Source organism: Chrysemys picta, chromosome 2 (genome assembly GCF_011386835.1).
Source record: "Chrysemys picta bellii isolate R12L10 chromosome 2, ASM1138683v2, whole genome shotgun sequence".
NCBI lineage: Eukaryota > Metazoa > Chordata > Testudines > Emydidae > Chrysemys > Chrysemys picta.
In genome coordinates, this window is record NC_088792.1 from 169,855,231 (window position 1) to 169,871,367 (window position 16,137).

At 41.7% G+C, this 16,137-nt stretch overlaps 1 protein-coding gene across 1 annotated transcript in view; it reads left to right on the plus strand.

Annotated features, from left to right (window-relative positions):
- PHLPP1 (PH domain and leucine rich repeat protein phosphatase 1) overlaps positions 1–16,137 on the plus strand; it is a 226,237-nt gene that overhangs the window by 101,466 nt on the left and 108,634 nt on the right. Inside the window, exon 2 of the mRNA XM_008170599.4 lies at positions 12,735–12,931. Coding sequence (XP_008168821.3) covers positions 12,735–12,931 — 197 coding nt within the window. The remainder of the gene's footprint in view (positions 1–12,734; positions 12,932–16,137) is intronic.

A 16,137-nucleotide genomic window follows, 5' to 3' on the forward strand; every position in this document is an offset into this window, starting at 1 on the left:
AACCAGCACAAATCCCTGTGTGGATGCTCTGGCTCCTATCTAGTTTTGCCTGTTGGTAATTGTACAGGAAAAAGCCAAATCAAAATAACCCGTTTTAAGTTGATGCATGCAAAATCCTGTGTGGATACACTTGTTTAACTACCCTTTAACTATTTTTTTTTTTCCTATCAGTGTGACTTCTGTGTTGGGACAAAGCCTTAACTTTGACATTAACTCTGAATGGGGTGCGGGGACAGGAAACAGGCCTGCAGAAACTATAAGTGAGGAGTACTCAGGCTATGAAATTATGGATTTTTTGTTCTTTCAGGTGTGTCTCCATGTAAAATAAAGATGAGGGATCTCCACTGAGTTATGGAATCTGTGCTGGGAATCATACTCGTAGCATTTTAGCAGCTTGCTCAGTGGGTTTAATGTAGTCCGGATTGTTGGTATAATACCACAGTCATTACTTTCCAATGTGACATCTCTTGTACAGCAGTAGTGCATCTCTCCCAGGGGTGCTATCATAGTGAAGGTAGAATACATCTTACAAAGGCCAAATAACATCTATTTTCTAGTCTGCCTTCTCTTCATAAGATGCATGGTTTTCTAGCTTGTAGCAGTAGTTCCTTGGGAAGAAGATAAGCACCAGGTGCTTTGCAGTCTTAATAGAATTTATTATGCAAAATGTAGTTGTACAACTACAACCCCTCTGTGGACTAGATATGTAGGTGGCTTGCTTTCATTTTCAGGTAGTCTACATACCATCGAGTGCTAGATCTTGAACTACTAATTCATAGGCAAAGATCAACCTGGATTTTTCCAGGTATAATACTGCATGTATGTAGCAATACAAGAAGACTCGCTCATCTGTCTTAAGAATGTGATCGAGTCCTTAGTTTGTAGTGGTAGATGGGGAGAGGCAGAGAAAAGGAATCAATCTTTCAACAACCACATGTAAATCTCATTACAATTTTTAAAGAAGACATGGAACAGATTAGGAACCCTGGTGTTTTTCTTCAGGAAGGAAAATCCACTTGCTACATTAACTTGAATTATTAGTAGGTTCCTGCACATAGTTACTTGATTATGCTTCTCTGACTAGTGAAATACATGATAATCAAAGCTATTTATTCTTCCCATTTCCATCCATACAAGATGTATTGCAGTATTCCTCTTTCAACCTCTCTTGTGTGTTTAATATTCTGCTGCTTCTCTTGCCCGTCCCTAGGCCTTTATCCACTTGCCGTCCTATTTGCATCTGTCTGTCATTACTCTGCGACTTTGCTTGCAGTTGTTTTCTGCATTATTGTAGTCTTTTGACACACCTGAAGGATTAAGGAGCTTTAAATACTCAAAAAGCTTAAGAAAACCATATCACTAGCTTTCTTTGAAGCCAAGGGGAAAAAGAGAAGCAATATTTAAAACAAAACAAAAAAAATCACACTTTGGATCATTCAGTGGTTGGTACAACAGTTGCTGAGCACTGAGGGTATGTCTTAGCGGCAAAGAAAAACCCTTGCCACTAAGCCCGAGTCTAGGTCAGTTAACTGGGCATCAGGCTTTGGGGCTAAAAGTAGCAGTGTAGACATTCCCAGTACTCAGGTTGGAGTCCAGGTTCTGAAACAATGAGGCGGAGGATCTTTGAGCCTGGGCTCCAGCCTGAGTGGGAATGTCTATATTGCTATTTCTAGCCCTGCAGCCTGACCCCAATGTCAATTGACTTGGGCTCTGAGACTCGGCACTGTGGGATTTTCTTGTCTATACTTGTCCTTGTCTGTGTAGACATAATTATGCAGGAGTTGGGACTATTTCCGCTAATCAAGGTTTACCCAAATTTTTAACTGGGCAAAAGCTTGATTAGCCAAATCAGTGCAAAACCTTAGCTTATGCCTACATTTAGGGCTCAATATAGCTTGCGACCACCAGTGGCTGAGTTAAAATGATTATTCCACATGATCTACATGATGCATTTTGGAGAACTCCGATCTTCCGTTCAGACTCATGCACCTGGTAAGGAAGCACAAAAAGTAAATCAAGGGGGTGAGGACGTCTGTCTGTCAAAGGGGCAATTAAGAAATATGGGAGAGGAAGAGGAAATTCTAAGCCTTTTATAATGGATGGTGGCCTAATTTTTCAGAAGTGACTAGTGAGTTGGGATACCTTGATTTTTGGGAGCCAACTTGAGATACCTTAAAGGGATCTGATTTTTCCGAAAGTGAGTGCTAAGTAATATAGTGCTCTCTGAGCACCCTTTTTCTGAAAGTTAGATCCCTTTGAGATACCTGAAATTGACAATTTTTGGATGCCCAATCAGCAGTCATTCTTGAATCTTCAGCCTATTCAAGCAGACTGACAGCTAAAGCAAGATATACGTTGCAAGTATGAAAAGCTTATATTCTTATTGGCTAACAAAACTCTGAGACTTTTTGAGAAGACCGAGAATATACTAGGACAGCCTGTGCTAACATGTCAGGCTGGACAAATCCCAGTCAATGCTGTATAAATGTTTTGCAGTTGAGGAGACTCTTTAGCACCAACCTTTGACAAAATAAAACTTATTACAAAGTCAGATGTGTTAGCAAGTCCAATACATCAGTGCTGACTACATTACATTCTCCCCCCCCCCCCCCCCTTCTTTTCTTTGGTAACTTTAAAACCCTGTGCACAAGTTAACTACAGCTTTAATTTCATACAAATTCAGACACTCTAAATTTAATTCTTTCTAGTTTCCCTGTATTTTCTGGAAATGCTTTTGTCCCATAATAAACAGCTATTTTATAACTTATCTCAGCAATGCATTGCAAATCATAAATATCTCAAGTTTTGTGACTAGGACAAATAGCTATTTTCCAGATTCCAAAGCCAGCTGTTGTGGGTTCTCAGAATGGTCTGAAATCTTTTGCAATCCCCTAGTAGATGTAGAGTATCTTCACCGTACTCATAGCTTCTTCCAGCTCAGTCAGGGACAATCTCTAGGTCTCTCCACTTTTAGTGCAGAATTCTATAATCAGCAGGGATAGAGTATTTTTTCTATAACGTCAAAATGTGCACACCGAAAATCAAGCAGTTTTATAAATTGACTAAGGGTGTGACTTGTATAGTTCAGTAACATCATACATTATTTCATCCAGTTAATCTGTTTGCAGGCAACAGCTGCTGGCATGCAAGAGTTCATTAGTGTTGGTTGCAGTGTGAATAAAAACAAACACTGACATTCTGTAGAGTAAATATTACAGCTCCCCCAGGACATTCAAACTTGTGTGGTTTTTAATTTCCATTGTTAATAAATCAGATTCAGCTTTTTTTTAAATTTGGAAGTCTGTTGCAATTCTGTTACGGTTATCTCACAGTTTCTGAAGAAAGTAATGTAGCTAGGAAACCTCCAGAAGATAACTGTTACCCAACTTTGCTTAATGTGGGAGAGCAGTGCTTCTCCTGGACTCTTCCAGCTGAAGGCACGTCTACATGGCCACAAGAGACTTACAGCACAGCTGCAGCTGGCCCCGGGTCACCTGACTTGGGCTTGTGCGGCTCAGGCTGCGGGGCTTTAAAAGTGTAGTGCAGACACTCCGGGGCTGGAGCCTGGGCTCTGAGTCCCTGAGGGGGGTGGATCTCAGAGCCCAAGGGGAGTGGGTCTAAGGCTGGAGCCCAGGCTCTAAGCCTGAAGTCTACACCACTATTTTTCACCCCGCAGCCCAAAGTCCGCGATCCTGAGTTATCTGATCTGGGGCAGCCATGGCCGTGCTGCTGGTTTTTGTATGGCAAGTCTAAAGTTAAAATCAAAACCCTAGGTTTTTATGCCCTTGTTCTAAATGCCACCAATTCCCCTCTAGGTCCTGGGACAAATTTAAAACTAAAGGAAACTGAATCCTGAATGGCAGGTTAACTGAGTGGTCTGTTTCTCGATCTCGGACATCTCTTTAAAGCGTTGCATATAGAATGTTATGTTATGAATGTCTTGTTGTGAGTGTGTTCAGGGTTGTACTTTGAGTCTTGATAGGAATGAAAGATCTTTTCTTGCCAATTTACCTGAACTGTTTTGATTTTTTTTGTTTTGTTTTTGTTTTTGTTTTGTTTTTCAAATGCTCAACCCATTTTTTTCTAGTATGTGTTTGGGATTTGCTTTGGGCATATTGGTCTTCACTCATTTACATCAAGGTGAGAATTCCTGCAAAAATATTTAAGATATTAATTATTGAATTTTTTATTGGTTCCATCATGAAGCATCCTGAAGTACTTTTATATATGGAAAAAATGTGAAATGCACTGTTCTCTGAAATTCACCAAACTGGAGTGCTGTCAGGCTGCTTGAGGAAGCAGATTCTAAGTATTGGTCTCCAGTGAGAATATATTCCTTCCAGCTGTGGATAATTTAACCCATTAACCAACAGCCTCCAAGCAGAGAATGTTAATTCTTGTGGTTATAGTCTGGTATACTATAAGTTGTTTGCCGTCAGACCCTTGATGTGTAACCCAAAGGAAGGTGTCTAAAGTTTTTGTTCAGAGTTCACGTTCATGGAAGGGATGGGACAATTGACCAGAAAAAGAGTTTGCGCCCCTTATAATAGATCAAAGACTAACTTCTACTTCCAGTGCATGGTTTGTTTGGGTTTTTTGGGCCATATGAAGTGTGGATGAATTCCTTGGTCATGGCTCGCTCTCCTCCTCCTCCTCTCCCTGTACTTAATTTAGTTATTCTGTATTCTTGCTTACAGTAATTGATCTGTTGTTGATGCTATATTCTGCCACCTGCTGCCTCGATGATCGTGCAGTGAGAAGCAGCAAATAGGATGAGTTCCTTCACTCTGTCAAAAAAATCTTTGTTCTTTTGTTGTCTAACTATATAGTTCACCATTGCTGAGGCTTTCCTGCCTGTTGCACGCTTTGGCAACTAATAGTCTTGATCTTTTTAAACTTACAAGCTGTTCAAGCTAATCTGTCAGCAGACAAGATTGCTTCCTGTTAAACAGTTTCTCCTTTGAGCCATGTGCTCCCTGGGTGGGAATTCAGCTATCCGATAACTCTGAACTAGTGACACATTAACTCAGTGGTGCTCAGAGGGATTTAAGTAAGCACAGAATAATTTAGCACCTCTTAGAATTTTTCTTTTGCACTGTAAATTAAACTATGATCAAACTTCCAGATGACATTGGGGGAGGGATAGCTCAGTGGTTTGAGCATTGGCCTGCTAAACCCAGGGTTGTGAGTTCAGTCCTTGAGGGGGCCACTTAGGGATCTGGGGCAAAAATCAGTACTTGGTCCTGCTAGTGAAGGTAGGGGGCTGGACTCAATAACCTTTTGGGGTCCCTTCCAGTTCTATGAGATAGATATATCTCCATATATTAATTTTTAACATTAAATATTGAGGAATTGCAATCCTGTAGGAGGAGTGAACCAAATGACAATGACCAAAATATTTGAGCACTTTGGGCTGCAGGAAATAAAGGGAAATGTAGTATTAGTATCAAGTCTTGCACTCAAGAAAAAGATACTCATAGTGAAGATACCAAATGAGGAAGGGAAAGGACATAAGCAAGCAGTTGCACCTATTATTTTTTCTCCTTATACTGTTGTAATTTTTTGTATAACAAAGTACTGTAGTTACTAGAAAGTTTATTAGCTTTTTAAGACCAGAAGGGACCATATGACAATCTAGTCTGTATTCCTGTATAACACAAACCACAGAACTTTGCCCAGTAATTCTTGAATCAAATCTGTTTTTTTGGTTGAGAACAGGTTTTTAAGAGAGAGCCAATCTTGATTTAAACACCTTCAAGTGATGGAGAATCTACCACATCACTTGGTTCCAAAGATTAATTAACCTAACTGTTAAATATTTTCCATGTATCTCTCTAGTCTGAATGTATCTAGCTTTGACTGCAAAATCAGAGGGGTCTGACAACTCTACTCACGTAGTTACTTACAATGGCCAAATTACCTCTTAATTCTTTCTTGGATGAACTAAGTATACTGACAGGTTTCAGTGGTAGCCGTGTTAGTCTGTATCAGCAAAAAAAAAAAAAAAAAAAAAAAGGCGTCCTTGTGGCACCTTAGAGACTAACAGATTGATTTATTTGGGCATAAGCTTTCATATACTGAGCCTCTTTAGTCTCATGCTATAAGGCAGGTTTTCCAGATATCCCATCATTCTTGTATCTCTTTTCTGAACCCTTTCCAGTTTTTCAACATTTTTTCCAAGTGGGGACCCTAGAATGGGAAACCATTTTTACACAAGGCAATATCACTTCCCTACTGCTATTCACTATTTCACACCAGCCCTCTTAGACAGCACATCACACTAGGAGCTCATGTTCAGTTGGTTATCCACAGTAATCCCCTAAATCCTTTTCAGAGTCACTGCTTTCCAAGATACAATTCCCTATCCACTAAGTATGACCTACATTCTTTGTCTCTAGATGTATGACATTGCATTTGGTTATATTAAAACACGTGATGTTCAAATGAACTCAGCTTACCAAGCAATCCCGATTGTTCTGTACAATTCACCTGGCCTTCACATTATTTACCATTCTACCAAGTTTTGTCATTGGCAACTCTGTTAGCAGAGGTTTTGTATGTTCTTCCAAATAACTGATAAAGGCCTGGGCTACAGAATTAGGTCGACGTAAGGCAGCTTACGTCGATCTAACTCTGTAAGCAGCTACACTAAAATGTAGCTCCCAATGATGTAAGTCGCCCACTACATCGACTTAACTCCACCTCCACGAGAGGCGTAGCACTTTGGTTGATGTAGTTAGGGCATTGCTTGTTGGCTGTCAGCCCCATGCGGGGCTCCTAGCTGAAGTCATCTTCCCCCCCCCCACCCCAGGGCCCCGACAGCCAGAGTGGCCCCCTGGGGCAGACAGCTTGTGTTGTCAGCCCCAGAGTGGGAGAAAGAGGGGACTCCTGCTGTCAGTGCCCCACACAGTTAAGTCGGTAAAAGCGCTCCTGGTGAGGGCGTGTACCACCGACAGGAGGAGGAGCTTAGTGTGGACGTGAACCACCACTTTAATTACTGCAATGGCTGTAGGTTGACTTAAGTTGACTTAATTTTGTAGTGTAGGCATGCCCAAAGATATTGAATGGCATTGAGCCAAGATCCCTAAGGAGCCCTTTTAGAAACATCCCTTCTAAGATGATGATTCACCTAGATGATACAGTTGCCTTTTGAGTTTGATCAGTTTGCCAGTTTTAAATCCATATAATGTGCTATATTGACCTTTTTCTAATTTTGTTAATCTAAATATTATATGGTATTAAACCAAACACTTTGCAGAAGTCAAATTACCCTTACTTGTAATATTGAAAATATCAAGTTTGTTGTTTGGTACTAATTCTATTACCCTCCTTTAATTTTTCTTACTGACTTCACTCTCTACTAGCATCTCCATGACTTTGCCTTGGATCAGGTTTTGGCTAATTGGTCTGTAGTTTCCATGATCAATCCACTTACACTTTCTAATTATTGACATATTCGCCTTTAACAGCCCTCTGGAACTTCCCAGTATTCCAAAATTTGTTAAAAATCTTTGTTTCAGAATTCTTCATCCGGTTCTTCTAATACTCTTAGGTGCAAGTTACACTGGTCTACAATTTTTGAGAAGTCTGCTTCAGAGATAAAATGTGCTATTTATTATGTACTTTGATGTGCTGAATTCAAATATGACAATTAAAACAACTGATTGGCTACTGTTTAAGATATTTAAGTTTTTACATTTTAGGTCTCCGTATATTGTGTAGATAGTTTTAATCATAAATTGTAAACCTGGGTCTTTTCATGTGTTTATGGTTGCTTTACATGATGATATTTCACCTGTCCTGTTTATGTAACACTTTAAAAATCAGCAAAAGGGTTATAGAAATAAAATTTATTATGAAACAAAAGGCAAAAAACTATTATGTACATAGTTTAGTCCTATTCAGTGTCTACTCGGCGCTTCTTGGCTTGTCTCTTGTATTCATTAAATGGAGCATCTCTTGTCACTGTCCAGCAATAGTCTGCAAGCACTGATGGGCCCCATTTGCCCTGATGGCGTTTCTCCATTGTTGCAATGTCCTGGTGAAATCGCTCGTTGCTCACTGCTCCGCAGTTCGGTGGAAAAAAATCTAGATGAGAGTGCAAAAAATGTATCTTTAGTGACATGTTGCAACCAAGGCTTTTGTATGCTTTGAGGAGGTTTTCTACCAAAAACCTGTAGTTGTCTGCCGTGTTGTTTCCGAATAAATTTATTGCCACTAACTGGAAGGCTTTCCATGCCGTCTTTTCCTTGCCACACAGTGCATGGTCAAATGCATCATCTCGAAGAAGTTCACGAATCTGAGGACCAACAAAGACACCTTCCTTTATCTTAGCTTCACTTAACCTTGGAAATTTTCCACGGAGGTACTTGAAAGCTGCTTGTATTTTGTCAATGGCCTTGACAAAGTTCTTCATCAGACCCAGCTTGATGTGTAAGGGTAGTAATAAAATCTTCCTTGATTCAACAAGTGGTGGATGCTGAACACTTTTCCTCCCAGGCTCCAATGACTGTCGGAGTGGCCAATCTTTCTTGATGTAGTGCGAATCTCTTGCACGACTATCCCATTCGCAGAGAAAACAGCAGTACTTTGTGTATCCAGTCTGTAGACCAAGCAAGAGAGCAACAACCTTCAAATTGCCACAAAGCTGCCACTGATGTTGGTCATAGTTTATGCACCTCAAAAGTTGTTTCATGTTGTCATAGGTTTCCTTCATATGGACTGCATGACCAACTGGAATTGATGGCAAAACATTGCCATTATGCAGTAAAACAGCTTTAAGACTAGTCTTTGATGAATCAATAAACAGTCTCCACTCATCTGGATCGTGAACGATGTTGAGGGCTGCCATCACACCATCGATGTTGTTGCAGGCTACAAGATCACCTTCCATGAAGAAGAATGGGACAAGATCCTTTTGACTGTCACGGAAGATGGAAACCCTAACATCACCTGCCAGGAGATTCCACTGCTGTAGTCTGGAGCCCAACAGCTCTGCCTTACTCTTGGGTAGTTCCAAATCCCTGACAAGGTCATTCAGTTCGCCTTGTGTTATGATGTGTGGCTCAGAGGAGGAGGATGGTAGAAAATGTGGGTCCTGTGACATTGATGGTTCAGGACCAGAAGTTTCATTTTCTTCCTCGTCTGACTCAAGTGAGAATGATTCTGGTGCATCGGGAACCGGCAGTCCTTCTCCGTGGGGTACTGGGCGTATAGCTGATGGAATGTTTGGATAATGCAGTCCACTTTTTCTTCTTTGACACACCTTTCCCAACTGGAGGCACCATGCAGAAGTAACAATTGCTGGTATGATCTGTTGGCTCTCTCCAAATCATTGGCACTGCAAAAGGCATAGATTTCCTTTTCCTGTTCAACCACTGGCAAAGATTTGTTGCACAAGTGTTGCAGCAAATGTGTGGGGCCCACCTCTTGTCCTGATCTCCAATTTTGCAGCCAAAATAAAGGTGATAGGCTTTTTTAACGATAGTGGTTATACTGCGCTTTTGTGATGCAAAAGTCACTTCACCACAAACATAGCAGAAGTCATCTGCACTGTTCACACAAGTACGAGGCATCTCTGCTCACTTTGGCTAAACAGAAATGTCCCTTTGCAAAATCAAACACTGACAAATAAGAGAGCACGACACTGTATGATTTCTAGAGCTGATATAGGGCAATTTGTTCAGCAGAGTGATGTAAGCTTCATTATGATTGCATCATCCATGACTTCTAGGAATAACATGATGCAATTCATATCATGCATGACGCAATACCAGCTTCAGATTGCATCATTCATTGTTTTGCCTAAAAAGCAAGTACTGTCCAAACCCAGTCATAGATTTATTCATAGATCCAGTCAAAGATGTATTTTAGTCATTTCTGGTTTAAATTGAGATCCCTTCCTTTTATAACTCACTTATCCTCCGCCATTCCCAAGTCAAGGGTCATATATACTGACCCAATAGCATATCTTGAAAACTAGAACCAAATAAAAATTTTAAGCATCATTTTCATTCTCAGTGACCCAGAATTAGTAAAGTTTGACTACATTTATTTCAGAAGCATTTTGGCTGTAGAGCAGTGTTATCCGTTCCTGCAGATTTTAAACTTCTAAACTTTGTTTAATGTTTTAAGTTGTGGAATCAGTTGCACGATTGGGAGTGGGAATTATTCTTGATCTGTTGAAAGATATGTATAGTATAAAATGGAGAGAACCATTACTTAAACTCTCTTCCAAAGACAGTTGTCTGAGACATGGTATTGGTGGATGTTAACCGTGTTCATTCTCTCGTTGATTCTTTCTAAACTCTTTTTGCATGTAGTTAGCTTTGGAGGATGAGCCTGTGTGTTTACTTCGTTAAACAACAACACTGACTTTAGTTAGAGAATGGTTTATTAAAGTATAACTGAGGGTACGCTCTGGTCTGATATAGCCCCCAGTCTGCCTGAAGACTATTGCTCTTCATATCTTGGCTCTGGACAGGTCAGACTTTTTCTGCCATGTAGCAGCAACATGGCCTCTCTAGACATCTTCTAGCATTTAGCCACAGGAATATTATCTCCAAACAGCATCAGCCCTGGTGGTCTACTTTATGACTTTTCTAAAGGAGTTCTGAGTTTGGTCACAAAATTGTAAACCTTTTCACAGCAAGCATCGTTCCTCTTTTGTATAACACCTAGCATGGCACAGCACTGATTCACATTCCTAGCACTACTGTAGCCATACATATGAACAATAACAAGGTGTTTTTCAAACTTCTTTTGCCATGTAAGATCTCAAAATAACTTTGATTTGCCTCATGGAGATTTCTCCTGAAGGTTTGGTCCTCAGTACTGTACTATGTTCATTGCATTTGATATCAGGTTCATACAATAAAGAAGTTCCAGCCATAGCATGATCATCTGATCCGATTGCAACTGATCAGACCATGTGCCCCCATCTTCGAAGTGCTGTTGGACATAATAGGAGTGCCTTCAGCTTCTGATAGATTTGAGTTTAATATTTGGTAGTGCCACCTCAGAGTATCAATTACTAATAAATGCCAGAAATCTGTAGGCAATGTAGTATCCTTTAAGTTACAGCAGCATTCTTGCGGTTCTAAACAGGCAGACAGTAGCCTAAATGCCAGTGTTAATTAGAGCATAGCAAAACCGGGACTAACTGTGCCAAGTTTGGGTTTAATAAACAGATTTTAAAAGGGAAGTGATAGTTACAGTTGGCATTGGGGGAAATTACTTTGGGATAGATGACTTAAATTGTTTTGTCCTCTAAAGCTAATTTAAAAGAGCTGATTCGGTGAGAGACCTCAACCCTTAGAAAAGGGTGTTTCTGCACCAGGATTTATCTTTTTCAAATAGTGGGCCCTGACAGGAGTGATCCTAATCTGCAGCAGCTGTTGTAATAATCCCCCAGGATTGTGGGATTTCAGGTTTTCTTTAAAGAAATTATAGTTTAAGATTTCTCTTTATCTTATGCTTTATGGTTTAATTTAGAAAATGGAAGAATCTTCATTTTACCAGTCTTTTGTCTAGGCATCAGGAAACTTATTGGAGTTACTGCTTCTGCTGTTTCACCAACAACAAAACCTTTCTTTAAACATCAACAGAGGGTCCTGTGGCACCTTTAAGACTAACAGAAGTATTGGGAGCATAAGCTTTCGTGGGTAAGAACCTCACTTGCATCTGAAGAAGTGAGGTTCTTACCCACGAAAGCTTATGCTCCCAATACTTCTGTTAGTCTTAAAGGTGCCACAGGACCCTCTGTTGCTTTTTACAGATTCAGACTAACACGGCTACTCCTCTGTTTCTTTAAACATGCTATCAGAAAAGTTGCACTAAAACCGAGCACAGTATTAACAAGCTTAGCCAGTGTATCACACATCTGTCATTGCACCTCTGTCCTGACTCGCAGCAGCCTGCTACTTTAGTCCACAGCTTGTCTTTAGCGGAGTAATGCCAAATTTGGAGGTGGTGGTAACTTAATATGGATAAATGCTTCAGATTATAGTGAGACAATGAAAATCCTTTCCACCTGAGGCCTAAGAATTTAAGCATAGAGCTCCATAATCTCCTGCACCATGTGGCCACTGAATGTCATTGTCAATAGTGGCCTCTTTGGAAAGAGAGCTCTGTATTACAGATTTCTCCTTTAAATGATCAGCCTGGTCACTCATTTGGTCACTGCTCATTTGTTACCCCTGTCTGCAGTTTCTCTGTAGTATTGTACGTAAAAGTGCTGTGGCAATTTTGAGGGTGTAGTGAGACTGAAACAGTAGCATCTAGAGATGTTGGAAATGAATTCCAAGCTCTAATGAATAGAGGACATTCCAAGTCTGTGAACACTTCAGTACTATTAAACAAGTATTCAAAATGCATATTACACGGTCTTTGAAATATAATTACTAGGGATGGGTTAGTGCGGTTTTGGCATTGGTTCAGAAGAGAGGCAAGAAAAGGTATTGTACGTAGTTGTAAAGCAGAAGATGCAAAAAATTATTTTTGAAATCTTCTAGGCAAATATTTAAATGTACCAAAACTGCAAGACTAATACTGAAGAAAGGAAATTGTACCAGTCAGTATCCATGTATTGATACTGCAATGCTCAAATCCCTTTATTTATTTGTTTGGCTCCAGAGTTGGTTGTCATTTGTCAGATTGTGCTCAACATTATTAAGAGTGATTGAAAAAGGAAAACATCCTTAGTGATAAAGTGCCTGCTTTTGTTTCTATTTCAGGAAAGCCCCATAGCACTGGCAACTCTGAACGGATTCAGCTCTCAGGAATGTACAATGTACGAAAAGGGAAAATGCATTTGCCGGTCAACAGATGGACAAGACGCCAAGTTATCCTTTGTGGGACGTGCCTAATCGTATCATCGGTGAAAGAAAGCCAAATTGGAAAGATGCATGTTCTCCCTCTAATTGGTGGAAAAGTAAGGGTTTTTGGTAATGCTTGAAGCTGCTCACTTAATCCTGTTTTTCACTGCTGTAGGTATACATGGTGATTTTCGGACACAGGTTCCAGCCCCAAGGAGCTTGCACTCTGGAGTCTGAAAATGAAAACGGTTATTACTGGACGTAACACTTACTACCTGTACCTGCTTCATTTTTATCTTCTTGCAAAGTTCTTGCATTGAGAGCTTAAAAATGGAAAAAATCAGGGAATGGCAATTAAATTTTGTGTGTGAGATCATTATCTCCTCTTTTCACATAGTACTAATTGTTCTGTGTACGTATGCGTGTATGGCAGGGGTGGCCAAACTCACTGACCCTCCGAGGCGCATACGACAAGCTTCAGAAGTTCGAGAGCCAGGGTGCGCCTGCTGAGGCTCGGGGCTTCAGCTCCACTTCTGCTGAAGTCCCGAGTGCCAGCAGGTGCACCCCGCTGGGCTGAAGCCCTGAGACCTCTCTCCTCGCTGGGCAGAAGCCAGAAACAACAGATGGGGGGGGGGGGCGCACATGGGGTCACATGCCTCCCCAGATTTTTTTTGCCAGACTGGGCCCTGCTCAGTCACATGGTTCCACCGGGCCCCCTCCCTGCACAGCAGCTGCTGGCACCGGTGAGCTGGGATCTGTGCTGTGGGGAGAGGCAACAGCAATTAGCTGGGGGATGCAGGGAGAGCTGCTACTTTTACTGCTGCCTCTCCCTGTGGAGCTAAAGCAGTGACCTCTTCCTGCAGCTCCCAGCTGTTTCCTGCTGCCTCTGGGAGCTCCAGGGAGAGGCTGCTGAGGATAAGAAGGGGGGCATGTCTGGGTGGGCATGACTCAAGCTGTTGGGGGGGGCCAAACCTTTAAATTGTGCCCCTTTTCTCCTCCTCCCCCCCCCCCCCCCCGCCCGCCCCAGCAGGAACTAGTTGTCTCTGGCAGAAGCCCCGAGCTCTTTCTCCCACTCCTCCCCCCTCCCCCCCCTCCCCCCCCGGCTGCATTTTAACTGTAAAAGAGCCGCATGCGGCTCACGAGCCAGTTTAGTCACCCCTAGTATATGGCAAAAGACACTTTTTTTTTTTTTTTTTTTTAAATTGTATTTGCTGAGTAGTATGTTACTTTGCCCATTGGCTGAGTTTAGTTTTCATTAGATCACACGTGTAAATATATGCACTTAAATTTTAGAGCAATTCCACAGCATAACTGTAAAATGGCCCCATCTTAATGAACAAATCTGTTTTGTATATTCAGAGTTGTATCTTTCTAGTGACTTAGGGCTTGGCTACACTTGCAAATTAGAGCGCATTAAATCCGCCCCAGGCACCCTAACTCCTGAGGTGTCCACACTGGCAAGCACTTGGAGTGCCCTTGGTAATCCACCTCCATGAGAAGCATAGAGCTTGCTGCGCCCTGGCTGAAATGCCTGAGTGTCAGTGTGGACGACATGTTGCATTACTGCGCTGTGATTGGCCCCCGGAAACCTCCCATAATCCCTTGACGTCAAATGGCCGCTCTTGTCATTGTATTGAACTCGGCTGGCAGGTATGCAGCTATCCCCTTTCAAAGCTCTGTTTCTGACAGTGGCATGCTTATCTGCTCCGGGACACAAAGCAAACCATTACTGTGGAATGCTGCTGCAAAGGTGTGTGTGTGTGTGTGTGTGTGTGTGTGTGTGTGTGAGAGAGAGGGGTGGGGATGTTTGGGGGCTGATGTCGGGGTTTCCCCCTGCTGCTGTCTGAACTTACAAGACAGCATGCTGACACACCCTCTGCCCCCCCCAAACAGTCTATCCCCCCCACATACACACAACACACTCCCCGTCACACTCCACCCCTGCCTCCATTTGAATAGCACGCTGCAGCCACTTGCACACTGGGATAGCTACCACAATGCACTGCTCTTTGTGGCGTTGCAAGAGCTGCTAATGTGGCCATGTCACTGCGCTTGCAGCTGACAGTGTAAACACATGGCAGCACTTTGCCTGCTGGTCTCTGAGGGGTGGTTTAACTCCCAGCGCTCTACATCTGCAAGTGTAGCCATAGCCTCAGTGTTTATTGCTGTTTGCTCATGCTACCTGTTTGCTAAGAAATTGAGCTGGGTTCTGTTCCGTTTTGTGCATCAACAGAATTTATTGCAATCAGATATCCTGTGAAACAGCACTATGATAATGGGGCTACACAAGTTCAACTGGAGACCCAATGTGGCCTGCAGAATCTTCATAACTAGTTGTGATGCACAAGATGAAAAGAATCCTTCTTGATTCTTGGACCCCAGGCTGATTTTTGCAGGGCTGGCAGCTGAATCTTTTTTTAACCTTGTGTACTAGCACACAATATTAAAATCGACCTGAGACACAATGAACATGGAAGTCCATGATGTCATATTTACAAAGTCAGTTTTCAGAGTTCCACTTCAATGTTCTGTATTAGGGCATTTTATATGCCAAGTCTAGTTGTGTGGCGATTCCCCTGTTCTAGCACCTCTTTTCTCTCCCCTCTCCACCTTCTCCATACAAGAATGTTCCCGCCTTTTCCATGGAGTGTGTCCTTTCCCTCAGCCAGAAGAAATACAAAGGGATATTCCTACAACCCTCTCCCCAGCAGCAGATGGCATTACTCATTGTTGCACACTGGGAAGTGCAAGATTCAAGTGTTCCTAGCCTGCTGTTACCTCTAGGAAAGCCACAAGGGAGGAGTAGGGTAAAATCCTAGCGTCAAAAATAGAGAGCTAACTGAATGGATCCTGAGCCTTTAAAGGGTTTTGTTCATGGAATTGGCAAAAAGTATGTCTTTGCTTATGTCTCCTGTATGTTGTAGGAATTGCTTATGTACAAGGGGTCAAGTTGAAGGTAGAATGCAAACATAAAATGAAAACTGAGTCAAGTCCAGAAATATTTGCTGAAAGCCTACACTGTCGAGGCTTGGGTGAGGGACAGTTGGAACAGAATAAGTATTTTTGAATGACTTCTCCCTCACCCACTTAAATCCTCTTGCACTTCCTGGTTTGCAAAAGGCATTCCAGAGTGTAGTGTTGAGAACCATAACAGAGATGTCTTGGAGACCATACATTGTGCCAGTTTCCTTTTTAAAGGTAAATTTTTACTGGTGAAGAATGAAACTAAATTATATATTCTTTGCAGCTCCTTGTTGAATGTATAAAAGCAGAATAAAAGTCTTTCACAAGGAAATGCTTTTCTTTTTTCTGTTAGAGTTCT